The 17,217-nt window shown below is 34.2% G+C and overlaps 1 protein-coding gene across 1 annotated transcript in view; it reads left to right on the forward strand.

Annotated features, from left to right (window-relative positions):
* Positions 1-17,217, forward strand: part of CCSER1 (coiled-coil serine rich protein 1) — a 1,147,418-nt gene that overhangs the window by 611,635 nt on the left and 518,566 nt on the right. Inside the window, exon 9 of the mRNA XM_006084620.3 lies at positions 11,162-11,239. Within this exon, the coding sequence (XP_006084682.1) occupies positions 11,162-11,239 (78 nt within the window). The remainder of the gene's footprint in view (positions 1-11,161; positions 11,240-17,217) is intronic.

The following is a 17,217-nucleotide window of genomic DNA, read 5'->3' on the forward strand; positions in this document are numbered from 1 at the left end:
TAATAGGAGATAGCATTTGAGAAAAAATATGATTGTGGTAAAAGATGACATTGCAACCATCTCCTGGGCAGCAGAAAGTCTCTTAATGAAGTGCCAAATTTTTTGAATGCCTGAATCACATCATCAAGTGTTAGGGCAAATAATGTCAAATGAGGGAGAATTCAACAGCCATTATTACCAATCCCATTACCACAAAGCCCTTCTTTCTTATTCTTTTCATTCCCAATTTCTCTTCCTGATCCTTTTACTAATTTTCTTTTCTCAATTCAATCATTGATACCTCTGCATCTTGATGTCAGTTCACCATCTTGGGCAAGTTGCTTTGAATATTCTCTCACCTCCTGACTCCCAGCAGCTGCTCTCCATTGCTGTTCTCCAGTGACCTCTGTCCCTCTGCACTAGCCATGGTCTCATATGTGAGCTGGGCAGTCATCCTAGTCAGACAATGAGAATCTTAAATGTGCTGGCTGCTGTTACAACAGCACTGGGATTCAAATTGCAAGGATAGGTATGCCCTTCACCCTTTGAGAACGCTGGAGGTATCTTTGAGAGAATCATGGCAAAAACAACTCATGATACTTTACAACTTGCAGATGTGGGCTCTTTTTAATTCTCTTATCATCTTCTGCTTTCAGTCTTTGTAAAAATTATATCTTTGGACATTGGTTTTCCAATTTAGCTTCAGTCTGTCTTGTTATGAAAGACATTCATATCAAGTTCTCAAGTGCAATAATGATCATTCTAAGTGAGCTACTCCCCCATGAAATGCATGCCAACTTCATTGAGGAATTTAAGCATCATTGGGGAAAATTTTTGTTTTGCAGACCTTTAGATATTTCTGAAATGATGCAGACAATTGACTATGTTAACTTGCAAGATATTTATTCCTAAATTATAATCTTTGAGTTTAGTAATAATTACTAATTATTGGTATGAATGGTAATAACATATATTGAAATTTTCTTGTCCATATTTTCTTCTCATTTAATTTTCAGAACAACTCTATGATGCAAAATATGATTATCCTCATTTTATTGATTAAAAGGTTGAGATGCAAAAACGGTTTATACACTTTAAAGTCACCTGACACAAAATAAAAAGATAGTGCTGCTGAGCTTTCACTCTTACTTATTATTGAAGCTATTATTATGAACATTAGTTCTTAAAACTCTGTCTACTTAGTTGAAAAAGAGAAATTTAGGGCTGTAACTGAACTCATTGCAATTCTCATGAGGTCAGAAATTTCTAAGCACCCTCCCGCTGAATTATTGCTTCTGCTTTTAAGTATCACCTACATTGGAACTATTGCAAATAAAAGAGGCCAATAGACCTACCAAATCAAAACATTTAAATGAGGGTAAAAGAAGAGAGACTATACACACAGATAGAAATACCCCTTAATGATGAAGTATATAAAACGCACAGAAATGCTTACATAATGTGGGATACAGTGAAGATGCTCCCAGATTGAGATAGGACTTCCAAATGCAGGCCACCAAGAAGAATTATAATGGTTAAGGCTACCATCAGCGGGGAAATAAAGGTTCTACAAGGAACATCAATTCACATTTGTCATTTTTAAGACAAATGAGAGGGGGGAAGGGATGTTACATTTTTCTGAGTCACCTCTGCCTGACCTTCCCGGAGACTGGTTCCTTGCCCATTTTCACACCATGTGCAAGAAGTTGTGCAAAATGTCTCCAGTGCTTTCTAGTAGCTGGTTAAATTCTTGGGCATTTTGTTGCAGACATCAGTCCAGATAACAGTCCATTTTTGTGCCATTTCTCTCTATTCCAAGGAAAATTACAAATTCACATAGTCAGGCACTCTTAGAACATTCCAAATTTGTAGAATATCCAGAAGAGATATCAAGCCTAATTTTAGGGTGGGGAAAGACATACTAATTAGGAATCAACAATGACAGAGATTAACACAATCCTGAAAGGGACATTTGGATCGTACAATGCTGAGAAAAGTACAGTTACAGTGTAGGCAATGGGGAACAAGTTGGAAAGGGCCAATGTGAAAACCACAGTAGAATGCAAATGAAGTTAAGAGTAACTTGAGGTCATGTAGTTACAAAACCCTGGAGGGCACATAACCCAAAGATGAGAATTAAACTTATTTATTTACTAGTCACCTCTTTTCGAATTATTATTATTATTTTAAATTTGGGTCAGAACTGTGCATACAAAGCATATGAGAGTCACATAAGGCTTCAAGTCATCCAAAGAAGGATTTTGTTTGTTCATCAGAAATTAAGATTGTTACTCCAACTTTCTTTTGATTTATATTTATTGGCTATATGTTTTTATTTATTTATTGTACTTTATTGTTGACATTCTTACAGATGTCTCTCATTTTCTCCCTTGTTGCCCCCTTCCATCCAACCTCTATCCTATCCTAGGCCTTCCCCATGCTATTGTCTGTGTCCATGGGTTATGCATATATGTTCTTTGGTTATTTGGGATGAGCAGAGATGAAGCAGAATTTAAACTGTCCACTGGTGCATCTGGTTGGCTCTGGCCTAAGCTCAGACCACCCACTTTTCACACAGAGCAGTTTAAAATACAGTCGTTGTTATAAGATATTGGATTTTGTCTCTCCCTATTGTGCGTTCAGATTTATTTTTAGAAGTGGTAACCAGCAACCCATGTAAGTTGTACATCTTGTGAATATATGAATTTGTGTGTATGTGTGTGTGTGTTGATTTGTATTTAATATGCATTATTTATGTAAAAAGTTTATATTCATTGGCGTAAAATTTGTCCCATACGCACTTTCCTCTTTTAAATTGTTCACATACATTGTTTTTTAATTTCATAACTATTAACTTTATAGCCACAGAATATTATAGAGTTGAATATCTGTGTTTATTTTACAGTGAAAAAATCTTCTTTACAATGAAAAAGATATTCAGAAATCTGACCTTATAAGTATTCCCTTGAAGGGACATGTAAATGAAGTATGAAAATGCCAAGTATCAGCTAATAAATCTTTGTGAAAATTTTCTGCTTATATGAAATTTTTAAACACATTGATTACTTAGAAGTATAACTATAGAATAGATAACAAGGGATGAGACCTATTCAATCTTATATAAGATTTTATTCTTTTATGGATATATTTTAATACTGCTAAATATTACTTTTATAGAGTAAATAACCTCCATGCTTTATTTTAATGGATTAAACTACCTTATTATTTTTCAAACTAAAGAGATATTGAATCAAAGGAAAAGCTGATATGTTTGTTTCCTTGCACACGCTTACTTACATAAAAACATCAACATGTGTACATGGCCTCATATTGGAAATACCAAGGCAGCAAATAATGTAAGACAACTAATGTTTGTTTAAATTCCAGTTCATTTTATTGGTGTCCTGCACTGCCCCTCTCCCAGGAAAGCGATTTGCTTTGTTCCTAGAAAAACAGACTGTACTGCCCATTGGCTCCATCTCTCCATGACCCCTTTCTCCACCCCACTTCCCAGTTTTCCTCTTCTTCCTTTTCTTCCTTCTCCACCTGCTTCTCGTTGTTTTTGCCATTTCTTCCACCATTTATTTTCTCCCCCTTTCTCACACTTTTGCCTCTGTGTCTTTGTCTTCTTCTTTCATTCTCAAGTAGTAATGATATATTTCTTCTTCTTACAAGTACCAATAATGGCCATAGCTATTATTCATTAAATCTTTCTATGTGATGGACATTGTACTCAGCTTTTTGCCATATAATTAGAGTTGGTAGTGCTTGGGGTTCTGATATGGTGTGAATGTTTATGCTACCTCCAAATTCATACATTGAATCCTAACCCCCAACGTGATGGTGTTAGGTAGGGCCTCTGGGGCTTGATTAGGTCATGAGAGCAGCCCTCATCAATGGGATTTGTGTCTTTATAAAGGGGACTTGAGAGGGATCTCTCACCCCTTCCACCAACTGTGGGTACCATTTATGAAAAAGCAGGCTTTCATCAGACACCAAAACTGCTGGTGACTTTATCTTAGACTTCCCATTGTCGAGCACTGTGAGAAGTAAATTGCTATTATTTATAAGTCACCCAATCTATGGCATTTTATTATAGCAGCCCAAACAGACTATGATTCAATAGAATTTGGTGTGTGCAACTTTGAAATTAGATTAAAATTAACAGACTAATGAATTTAGATTAGGAAAGATAAATTTTAAAAGTTTGGAATAAAGTATATAGTCTCTCTCTATATATCTTTCCTATTTTAGATGTTTTACTAAAAATGGAACAAATATACACTCCTTCAGGTATAAGTATTTAAAGAGAGTTGAAAAATAAAATAGCATTAAACTTAAATTAAAGGCCCCATATATTTCTTTAATGAATTGTTACTCTTTAAATAGTCTAGCCATATTCTTCGCTTTGCATTTGAATACTAACAAAAACAAATAGTACTTAATAATAAGCTCAGAAGATATTATACACAACAGTGATTTTTAGGGGTGCCTAAAAATTGCCCTTTTGGATTATTAAATTCTGTATTTCATTGTTTTACAAGAGGTTGGTAACATTAAACTGAATAAAAACTAGGTTGATCTCTCTAAGAATAAATGCAAGTTGCAAGGTTTGCTTTGCTCAGCTCTTTCAAAAAGAATAAAAATGTAAAATCATTTGCATTGTAATTGTAAGAATCAAATTAGTTTCACCTTATAGACTTGAAAATAAGTGAAATGTATAAAATAATTTATATTTTACATCACAAGAATCCTGAGCCAAGTGAAGAAAAAGGCGAAGTAAACATACTTTAGGCTTTGGGTTAAAGTATTACAAAAAACAAAGACACCTTCAAGAGCTTATCAGATTTCTGGAACAGAAAGTCATACCTTTTTTTTTCAGGAGCTTATAGTATCCAGGGGAGTTGTAGGTCAGACAGAGAGTCAGAGATCAGATCATGAAGAACCAGATGGGTAATGCTAAAGAGTATTAAACTTACCTTGAATTTGTAAGAAACCAATGAAGCATGATCTGATTTTATTAAGGAAAGTTTAGTTTGGCTGCAATAAGGAGCATATATTAAGAGAAACAAATCTGGAGGAGAACATGCTGTTAAAAAGGTTTCAGCAGTGATTTAGTTGGAAAAACATGAGGGCCTGGAATAAACACTGGCAGTTAAAGTAGAAGGGAAGGGACACATCCAAAGAATATTTTGTAAGAGAAGTTCTTGGATTTGGGATAGATGAATGTGAGAAGCAAAGCAACCAGGATGACTCCCAGGGTATTTATTAAGAGATTCATTGATAATGATAGCTTTCATTGATACAGGGAATCTAAGAAGAAAGAAAAATGTGAGAAGATGACAAGTTTTATTTAGAATATGGTGAGATTGTGATGTATGACGGGTATCTACATGGACATGCCTAGTAGACAGTTTAACGTATGGGGTAGACATTGTTCAAAGAAGTGCATATATTTTACTAATAAAATGAATGAAAAGGGTAGATGTAACTATTTTTTATAATTTTGATTTGCTGAGTTGTAGCTTTTATTATTAATAATAGTTTTATTTCAAATCAACTTAGTTCTCAAACCTCAGGCATCAGTAGGACCTAAGTAATATTCTCAAAACTGAGTATTTTTATTTATTTATTTTAAATTTTATTGGGGTGACGTTAGTCTACATGAACATATAGGTTACATGTGTGTTTTATTAACTGGTATGAAGCAAAATACATGTAGTAGACAAAGCAGAAAAGGTATAGTTAGTGTACATACTCGTACATTTAGTAACATCCATTTCTCTGGTTAAGCAAAAGTAAGCCTGAAATCACATATATTCACCAATCTAGCTAATAGTTTCTAAATATAAATTCAATGCTGGAGCATTGCTAGAAAACTGGTGCATATATTTATTTCTAGTGACATTTACTTGTTACAATCTTTTGGAACACAATTTAGCAATATGTAGCATGAGTCATAAAGTTATCCATATTGTTTGATTAATTCTACCCCCACAATTTATCCCTAAGATATAATTCAATACCAAAAATAGTGCATGTACAAAAATATTCAATATGGTTCTAAAGTTGTCTAAATATCCTGAAGGTTTAACAGATAATGTAATATCAGCAAAATGTAACAGGATATGCCCATTACAAATTCATATGTAAGGAATGGAGGGAGAAATTAAAAGATGCCCCATTAGACCTTGAACCTTAAAGAATTTTTCTTTTTACTCAGAAAAAATCTATTGGAATTACATTTCCTTTTTTATTGGACTAATTATACAACTTGTTTTAAACCTAAGTAATATTCACATATCAAAATCATAAATATATTTCCAATATTTATGATAAAAATGTAGAAAATGGAAAAAATACTATAATTTTAAAACAATCTAATTGTATCCAACAATGTAAATGTCAGTAATAAAGCATATTAATGCTGTAATCTTTCATAACAAAGACTATTAGATACTATCTAAATTTGACATGTCAGGAAATAGGTTTAAGTATATCACTTGAAATATTAGTGGTTATTAGAATTAACAATATTGATAATAATTATGTTTTGTCTGAGAACATTTAGAAATATTGCATCTATAAAATATTGTCTAGTTTTAAAATAGTTGTTAATATTATTTGATATTGAAAAGCTTGTTATATAATAGAAAAAAGAGCTAAGTACAAAATAACATGTAAGCACTATGATTGAAAATACATAAAGTTAGCATAGTTGCCAACATGTAATACTTATAAATATATGCAGACTATAGTTGTATGCATTTTATTAATACAACTTAGCTTTGAGTTCTTAGTTCCCATTTTATTTAAATGCAAATTTTAAGTACATATTTAAAAAGCAACTGCAAACAAAACTAGACTTGAAGACTGCTACTTAGGATCCTACCACTAGTCACTGTTTTTTAGAAATATTTAATTTCTTTGGAATTAGTTCTCTTTCCTTGACTTTTGCTTTTTGGCTTTCTCTTTTTCTTGATTACATCTCTCTTAATAATAAATGTCAGGAAAATAATTTGGTCTACCATAAGCTAAAATAGGAAGTTGTTAAAAGACTACCTGAATGACTCATGAAACCAAAGACAAGACTGTGGCCGGGGCCAAGGAACAACTATCATTAACAATTAAGATGATAGTAATCCTCATTTTCTCTACTCATCCCTGCTGTTCTTTGATATCCCCCCCACCTCTCTCTCTCTCTCTCTCTCTCTCTCTCTCTCTGAGACCAACTTTCATTCTCTTGTATCACCAAAAACTTGGCCCACGGTAGCTCTTAGACTTAACCACTTTTGATCCAAGCACCACAAGAAAGATGAACTTTTCTTTCTTCTTGTACCAACACTGCCAGAACAGGTCCCTAGCCAGATGGGAATAGGGTCCATGCTCCCTCTCTGCAATCCATGCACTGTGACAGCATGATCATATCACACTCCCAGCAGCTCTGGCCACAGCCATGTGGCTGAAGTGGAGGAAGGTGAAGTTCCCAGGAAAGTATGGTTGTGTGAAGGGAACAATGAGGAGTGCTGGTTAGAAAACATGGTGCTGCTATCATCTAAAAGAGGAATGCATTCATTTAGATATTCTTTGTGTCCTTGGCCCTCTTACTAGCACTATTTATAGCTTTTAGCAACCTAATTGTCTCTTAAAACAACTCTTACAATCATATCTGCTTGAATATCTCAAAGCAATCTTACTTTTTAATATGCTCAGTATGTTCCATTTGCCTTCCCTCTCAATTCATCTTGTTTCTCCATCTCCCATCCACCCCTGTTTCCAATTAAACCTACTTCTGCAGTGTTCCCGATATTAGAGATGCTGCCACCATCCAGCCTTCCTTGCTCAGAGCAGAGAGCGGGGAGTTATTCTTGACTTTTTCCTTTCTTTAACCTACCTGCATAATAAGTTACAAGTCCTTAAATCTAGTTATTTTGAGTCTGAAAAGAATACAGGACTCTATTCCTTTTGCCTAAAGCATTTCTTCTGAACTGCATTATTCTAGAGTATTCTAAAGTTCCCTATACCTATGTATTCCTTGCCTCTATTTTCTTCTCCATATAGCAGTCAGAATGATTCTGGCTAAATATAATGGGAAGATACAGTAGGTCCTCGGGTTACGTCGGAGATCCGTTCCTACAGCGACATAATGTGATTTTCACTGTAAGTGGGAACCCACCTACATAAGCACCTACGTCACTCACATGGAGCACATACACAGCGGTAATGAAGTGAAACAGTACCAAAAATGTAAAAGAAAGATAACAATCCCTGACCTTTACTTGTGGTAAATAAATAATAAAATAGCATAAAGCACATATGTACATATGTTGAAATGACAGAACTTTTTTTTATAAGTAAATGGGAGATGGCAACATAACTATGCAATGACATACATCGAGTTTGACATAACCCGAGGCCTGCCTACTTAAAACATTTTCATGGTTTCCAGTGAACTTAACATAAAACCAGTGCTTAGCAGAGCCTATAATAATCATATGCCAATATCCCTCTTGCTCACTAAATTCTAGTCACACTTTACTTTTTTTCAGTTCCTATTAAAAAAAAAAAAACTTACCCCACACCCATCCTTGAGCTTTCTTCAATCTCTCTCTTTCAGACATTCCCCTGCCTACAGCCTGTCTGTGCCCTTGTCCTGTAGGTTTAACATTAAGGGCCATTTCCTTAGTTAGGCACACTGTGTCATCATGTATAAAGGGCATCCTTCATGTTATGCTCTTTCCTAGGTGCTCATTGCTTCCTTTTATATCACCAAAATTTGTAATTTTACACCAATTGGTTTCCTTATTGGAAGCCTGTTTCCCCTATGAACTCTAGGTAGTGACACAGCAAGAACAACATTCTGTTCACCACTCCGTATGTAAGGGGAGCGTTGGTTTAGCCTTCTACACAGACCACTCTCCAGAGCGAGCCTGCACCTCCGCCAGCTGCACAGCCTACTGAGTCGTGCCTTCCTTAGGAGCTGGCTCTACAACGGCTCACAGTGAGCGATTAGCCAAACATTTTATAGACATAGTTTCATTTGTAAATGTAAAATATATAAAATACAACACATTCAACAAACTAAAATGTTATTGTATTTCTAATTATACAGAGGAAAAAGTGAAATCAGTTTAATTTACATAATTAAATGTGCTATAATTACTGACAGATGGATGAATAAATTATAGATCCACATTAAATATTTGTTGGAATCAATTAAATCCAGCTTTAAATGTCTTTACCTAACAGTTGTTGGAAAGATCAATAAACAGACATCCAGAACAACTAAGTAATTCTAGTCACCTATAATCCCTTCAGCTTCTCTGTTTTATTAGGTTCTGCTCTTCAGAGAGATATATGGCATTTTATTTTATTTTTTACTTTTGCTTATGAGTGTGCTGAAGGAAATTTGAAGGGTAATGCATTTTATGGCATTCAGAATTTCTCGAGTTTGACAGTGAAGTTTGATCTGTGTGGAGAATTTGTCCCGTGAAGTTTGATTCATGACATTGTTGTTTTCTAGCCGATTGTCAACCTGTAATGCTGTGCTGACTTTGCAGGTCTGTAGTGATCTTTCTCTCGTCTCCCTTATACGTGTGTTTTCGTAGTGCTGTCATCAGCATATTGCCCTTATGAATGACTGCCTAGATAAACTGTCATACAGATCATTGTAAGAATTTTTATATACATTAAAATTAAATCACTACAATAAGAGAAAATGCTCACAATCCCCTAAGGCGAAACTTTTCTTCAAAAAGGGAATATCCTTTTTAATCACAATGATAAAGTGGGCTGAGTATAACACTCTGACCTTCCTAAATAAAAATGTCAAACAATAAAAGCTCAGAGAATCTTTGCTATGCTTGCAAGGTGTCAATCTCCATATAGTAGACAGGTTTCTGTTTTTAGTAATTCCGATTTTTTTAGCGGAACTATTTTCAAGGTTGCATTTAAGGTTCAATGGATATTGTATTGGTCAAAAACTATACTTAAACTCAATTTTTTTCACATTGATTCAGTGTGTGTGTATTTTGGGGGCTTAAAAGGGGCAATAACCAAGTCCTTTTTCCCCCCCTCCTAAATTCAGAATGAATTATAAAATAGAAAATTTGGAGAGATTTGATTATAATATAATACACTATGAACCCGGATTAGAATGCAGCCATAAAAGTTTCCAATACCTTCTTTTTTTTAAAAAAAAAATATATTTTATTGATTTTTTACAGAGAGGAAGGGAGAGGGATAGAGAGTTAGAAACATCGATGAGAGAGAAACATCGACCAGCTGCCTCCTGCACACGCCCTACTGGGGATGTGCACGCAACCAAGGTACATGCCCTTGACCGGAATCGAACCTGGGACCTTTCAGTCCGCAGGCTGACGCTCTATCCACTGAGCCAAACCGGTTAGGGCTCCAATACCTTCTTTACTGAACTGAAGTGACCCACTAGGGTTGCTGACAGAGGGGAAAATTGCATCCTCTCCCACGGGGCAAGTCTGTATGCCTATGCCTGGGCAAGCTGAGACTTCAGGCTATGTACATGGCAGTAACAAGCAGAGTGTGCGTGTGTTTACACTGAGGTCACTTACCAGTTTATAGAAGAAGAGGAGTGAGTGAGAGGTAGGGAAAGAAACTAAAAGTATACTTCTAGCAGAAGTCCCTCATGAAAATATGGGCCAGGGGAATGAAGGGTCCCCCGACTAATAGAAAGTGTGTTTTTTAGATCAGGATGTTGTTAATGGGGAATGTCTGGGACTTGACGTGTCAAAAAACTCCCTTGGGCCGTATTACCATAGAAGACACTTCTCCATTCATTTTCCCCCCTAATTAACTTTATTGGCTAAATCATTTCATTAATTTTTCTCCCGCAGTATAAAATTCAGGCAAAAGTGAGGATGGAGTTCATAGCTTTTTAATTTTTATAAGCTTTTTATGAAAAAAACCCACCTAATTTATCCATGAAAATATTTCTCACTTGATATTACTGCATCATATCAGACAGGTGTGTGATTTGTATCTACTCTACAATGCCCTCGCTTTTGTCTCTGCATTATTTCTTCTCCCTTTCTTTTGTTTTTCTTAAGGCATTTGTACAGCCTAGAATTACTAGAATAACCCCATAGTTCATATATAATTACTAGAGGCTCGCCAATGATGTGTTTTGTTTGTTTTTATTTTGCAGGATAAAGTAAAGCATTTACAGAAGGCGTTTGCTTCAAGAGTAGATAAATCCACACAGACTGAAGTTCTAGGCTATGATGTAAGTAGCTATATAAAACCATTTTTATCTTCTTTATTGGTATTCAGACTTCCACAAGCTTATTTGCCTCTGCTGCTACTGTGCCCATGCGTTGATTTAAAAGAATTTAGTGATGCACTATTCATCTTTTACTCTTAAATAATTCCCAAATACCCTCTAGAACTGAAAAAGATAATTACAGGCACTGACTAGCATACCAATATTTTATAATTATTTTTAAACCAACATCTCTAAGACAGTCCTTTGAATTAGTTAATTTGCAGACATGTAGATTGATACATAATAGGATACTAGAACAATTTATTTTTAAGGAAGTACTAATTTATGTATTAACAGTGTAATAAAGTTTGCAGTCACCGAAGCTAAGCACATCATTTTTATAATCTAGAACATAAAAGGAAACACAACTTAGCAGAAAAATTTATAAAAAAATATTTTAGCTCTTGGGCTTTAGTGCAGGCTACAGAAAGTAACCTAATTGAAAGTTCGCATTTTTTCTTCATATGAAATACTTGTTGAACTGTCAAAATAAGATTGTAAAATGTGTTTGAATAGAAGATTGCTTTAAGTAACACTGGATGATTTTGGATAACTTTGATTCAAATACCTATTTTTTCCTTACGTGCAGCTATGAAATTTTCATTTTGCCTAAGTTTATGACTTTAAACTTCATTTTGATGAAAAAATAGAGGATTTATTTTTATCTGTAGGTAACATTTGTGAGAACTCTCTCTTCTAGTTAAAAACATTTATTACAGAATTATTAGCACTTTATGACAAGTATAAATAGAATAAGATAATTTTAAGTTGTTTTATGAAGGTATGTAATGATACAATGTATGTTTATTTGCATGTCCTCATTATATTAAACAACATAAATATGGATATTACTTTTGTGTTGCTTTGCAAAGTATATTAACACACTTAATATAAAGCTATTTGTCTCTATTAGGAAATAAACCAAAGTTTTTAAATCCAGTGAAACTTGGTCTTCAATAGTTTCATGCAGTATTTTTTAATTTAAAATAAAAACACTAGAAGCTATGCTTTTATTTTTAACTTTCCTTACATTTATTTTAATATGTTTTTGAGAAACCTAAATCTTCTAGATTTCAGTATTGTGACTATAATACTTCTTGAATACCAGTGTTATGTATAATTTCAACGATGTTAATGCTTCATATTTTAAGAAAAATTATTTTTATTAAGTTTAAAGAGGAATTTCCATACATATTTCAATATTAATCTTTTTGGAGGAGTTTTTTTTTCCTCATAAAAAGTTTTAAATACACAGTATTTGCATATCTGTGCCTAGGATGTAAACCCAGTTATGTATTTTTACAAATAATAGCCTATATATTTTTAAATCTTCAAGCCAGAGAGTTATCCAATAAGTAATGAATCCAGAGTTCCCATAAGATCTTATCCCAATGTAACAAAAGCACACAACACAGGAACAAGTTAACTTATAACCCTGTTTCAAAGCCCTGAATTTTCAAATAAGTTAACTGAGTTTCGAAAAGTGAAGTCACTTGTTCACTAACGCATGGTAGTGGTAAAATCTAGTCTTTTATGAAAAGTAATGTGTTCTTAAAAAAAGTGGAATACCTTTGAATTTGGACAAATAGTCCATTTTACCCAATATAAGGAAATTATATTTGGGAGATTGATTTCTAAGTGTCTAAATGCCTGAATAAAAATATAGGATGTAAGAGATCTGTAACACTTAGGACTGCTTGTGAGAAAGAGCTGCTAAAAAATGAATTGCATGGGGGAGAGGGGAGGTGGAGTGCTAACTAAGCTGAAGCTACTAGCAGCAGCTTATGTATTTGCCCATCTTTACCTCATAATTTTGTTGTTTCCACATAAATTTCTTTATATCAGAGCTATTTAGTTCTCTAACCATGTAAATAAAATTAAAGTCACGAACATAGTTAATCCTTATTATTAAGTCCTCATTGTCAAATCCTCATTGTTCCTATCTTTTTTCATATCTGACAATGAGAACTTAATGTATTTGACTGGATTGGGTTATGTTAAAGAATAATGATTTCTTGGTAGTGAGTCCCTAAAGGATTCCCTTGTACAAGTGTCTCTTATTATTTTGGTAGTTGTTAACATAGACTAATAATCTTTTTTAAAGACTTCATGTAAACAATTCTTGATAACATATTCTAGGATATAATCATCAGAATTAGAAAATTAATTACCAAATATATTCATATAGATCTCAATGCCAGTAATGAGAGGTAACTGTTGTAATGAACTTCAGAGCATTCTCCCTGGGGAGGAAGAATTTTAAATAAATTAGAAATAAGTAAAGCATTTTAAAAGTGTTTCTTTTGTGACTATTTGGAATATATGATTCATCAGTAGTGTAATTTTTCCACAACTAGGACATATCTTCTGTACTTTTCAATATTTATAAATAATTTTCACATTTTATATGCAGTAAGAATAATTAATCTTTTAATTTATAATATTTTGTTTGCATTTTTTCTCAGGAAATGTAGTTTGACATAATTTTTCACAAATATATATAATAGAGGCCCAGTGCATGGATTCATGCACTGGTGGGGTCCCTCGGTCTGGCCTACGGGGATTGGGCCAAAACTGGCTCTCTGACATCCCCTAAGGGTTCCCAGATTTCGAGGGGACAGTTCTTGGGTGATGAACCCCGGAATTGGGCTCCCTCCTCTCTGGTTCTGGGTGCGTCACCCAAGAACTGCAGCTGACAAGTCACCGCAGCTTGCTAGCTCCTGTGTTGAGCGTCTGCCTCCTGGTGGTCAGTGCACATCATAGCTACTTGTTGGCCAGTCAAACAGTTATATATATATATATATATATATATATAGATACCCACATAGAATATACTTCTTTATAATTTGCAAAACTATTTGTCAGAAAAAATAATGAAAAATCTTGTAAATATCTTGCATGTTATTGATGATTCTTATACTCCCTTCTCCCTTCCTAAAGCTGCCAAACACTAGCCACAAATTTTTCTTTATGGATCATTACAAATCATGTTTTAGTGATAAGATTGTCAGACTATAAGAGATTACAAGTATGCATTAATATAATTTCCTCGGGAAGATAGCTGTTGTTACACATTTTGCTTAAGATAGGAAATAGAATCCCCATTAGACCTTAATTATAGTGAAAACTATTAAAAGAAATTTCTAAAAATTCACTACAGTGAATAAGTTCAAAGATTTGTACAATAAACTACTCTGTCCTGTACCAGATTCATCAGGAGATTTAAAACTAATGTTAGTGTACAATGTGCTATAATTTGAAATGCACATGGCACAAATTATTGAAAAATAAATCCAGAGTGCCTTGGCAAAGCCTGTAAACACAGTAGTTCTTGCGATGAAGGAGATTGTTAAATAAATGATGAATGTGTCTTAAATAATCAATGCCAATTTAACCTCTTTCACCTTCCTCTGTCTGCACAGGCTTAGTTTATTGAAAGATCAAAGAATAATTTCTTAGGTGTCACTTGTGTTATTAAAACAGGGTAGAAGATGAATAGATGTAGTCAAGTTAGCAATGTTGCCGATGATAAGATTACATTAAGAGGTGGGGAAGATTCTTCTGATTGTATCAACTAAATAAATAGATGCTTCAACATAGCATATAAGCTGTTTGTAAACATAGTTTGAACTACTGCAAATAACATTTTGGTTAAAATAACTGAGAATGAATATCCACAATCCTCAGTGAAGATTTTATATTCTGACACTGAGAAAATACAGGTACTTTTATTAACTTGACATATTTGTGGGTAGCTTTGTTTTCTCAACTTTCTTTTGATGTTCTAAGAAGATTGCCTTTTTAAATGTGGCTAATTGACTAAGTGCACATGTTCTTTTCAATTAGTGCCTGAACGTGGAACAGTCATAGGGTTTCTAAGTTGCTCTTTTAGGCAAAAGTACTAACATTTTAAAAGGGTTCTCCTTTTCATTCGTGAATGTTTTGCTCTTATATTTAATAAGTGTTTTTAGTAGTTTTGAACTTTCAATTATTTATATTTTCTTTGAGTTTTAAAGGTATTGGATATATCATCAAATGTAATTTATCACTGCTGTCTAAATACCATTAGTGGTTTTAATTTGCTTATTTAAAATGGACTGAATTGTGACATCACACATATTTTGTCTCAGCCACATATGAATGAAGCATACATCAATTTGGAAATGTGTTCTCAAAACACTGTGTTTTTCAAATATTTTAGCACATTTTCCAAAAGGTGAGATTTGCTTTATAAGTGTAGTTTTCTGCCTATATGCTAGGGAAAAAAATTATGAATACACATTTTGAAAAACTGCTCAATGCTTCCTGTGTAGTCTCAATCTATACTACTTTTCTTAGATTTAATTTTGGAGAGCTCCTGGCACAGTTAGTAGTGTGCAGGGAGTTCTAGCTAATATGAAAATAGTTTATCATGTAAATAATAAAATTATTATTTTTTACTGTAATTGTTTTATTAGCTATTGGACAAAGCTATTTTTGTTATGCTAATGTATTATGTCAGCCTTATGGCTTAAGCCTAATTCTAAGAATTGAATAACTCTCAATTAAGCTCTCATCTTCCTGCTAATAAACTATAGTTTCTACCTGGGATCCATTTGTTCCTACCATCTCCTTTAATTCAATACTTCTAATCAGGCATCAACATGCCCAGCATTTAGTAGATGAGTGTGGCCCCCACATGCTTTATTTATATTTATTTATCTCACATGTTTCTGTTTATTTTTATAAATTAAAAAATCAGGCTTAACAACCGAATGATATATTTCAAGTTTTCTTTTGGACTACAGGTTTTAATATTACAGTAAGGACAAGTCCAGACAAGAACATTGATTAGAAACAATTACAGGAAACATGATCACTTGCTGCAGGTGCTTATTAACATTCAGTGGAGAAGCTCCCCCAGTGTTGAAGTTCTAAGGGCCTCATTGTTAAAATCTCTACATGCATTCATTCAACAAATATTACTAACTGACCCCTGGAAGCCAGGCCTTGTTCTTTGTACTTGAGATACATCCTTTAATCAAACAATAAATATGCCCTCAGAGAGCTTCCGTTTTGTGAGGGAAAACTTATAATAAACAATAAATATAAAACATAATTAAATTATTTAGTATGTTAGAAAGTGCTAAGTGCATTTAGAAAGGAAAAATAGCATAGGGAAGGGGTCATTGTGAATGTAGGGACTGGGGTGAGGGTTATGATCAGAAATTTTAAACAAGGTGATCTAGGCAGGTCGGAGAGTGAGATGGGAGGTGGGATACATGGAGGAGGTGAGATGAAAACCACAGTTAGTCAGAAAACCTTTTGTGATGTGTGCTCCTGAACACCTTCAGTCGGTGAGAACAAATTGCTTTGCTTGCTGCAGCCATGGGTAAGAACAGTTGGCTTTGTTTGGAGGCTGTGCCGTGTGGGAAACAATGCATTTGGTACCATTAAACCTGACACTCAGACCCAGTGCATGAAGAGATTTTACACCAGAAAAACACATACGTGTGAGGAAATAGTCCTCTGAGGCCTCTCGGAGCACACGCACTAGAATGAGACTGAGAAGAGAGCTGGGGAGACTCACCCAAGCTTTGTCAATTGAATTTGCTTTTCCTCTTTTTTTCACGCACCCTCTCTTCCCCCTTCTCTGTGTGCCACTCTTCTTCTAGAGTTAAATTTATATACTTCAGATGTAAAGTCAATGTCAATGTAAGAAATGTCCAAACCTGTAAGGATTTTTATGAGTTTATTTGAGCCAAACTGAGGATAGTTGCAGGGAAGCAAAACCTCAGTGGATTGAGAAAATGCTCCGGAAAATGGCAGGTTTGCGCCTCATTTTATGCATTACAATCAAAAGAGGAGGCATAAGTGGGTTTCAGGTTACATGAAATGCATTGGTGGTAGATTAGGAAGGTAGGAGAAAGCAAAGTGGGGAAATCTCTGGGACTAGATAT

This window comes from Myotis lucifugus, unplaced genomic scaffold (genome assembly GCF_000147115.1).
Source record: "Myotis lucifugus unplaced genomic scaffold, Myoluc2.0 scaffold_12, whole genome shotgun sequence".
Classification (NCBI taxonomy): domain Eukaryota; kingdom Metazoa; phylum Chordata; class Mammalia; order Chiroptera; family Vespertilionidae; genus Myotis; species Myotis lucifugus.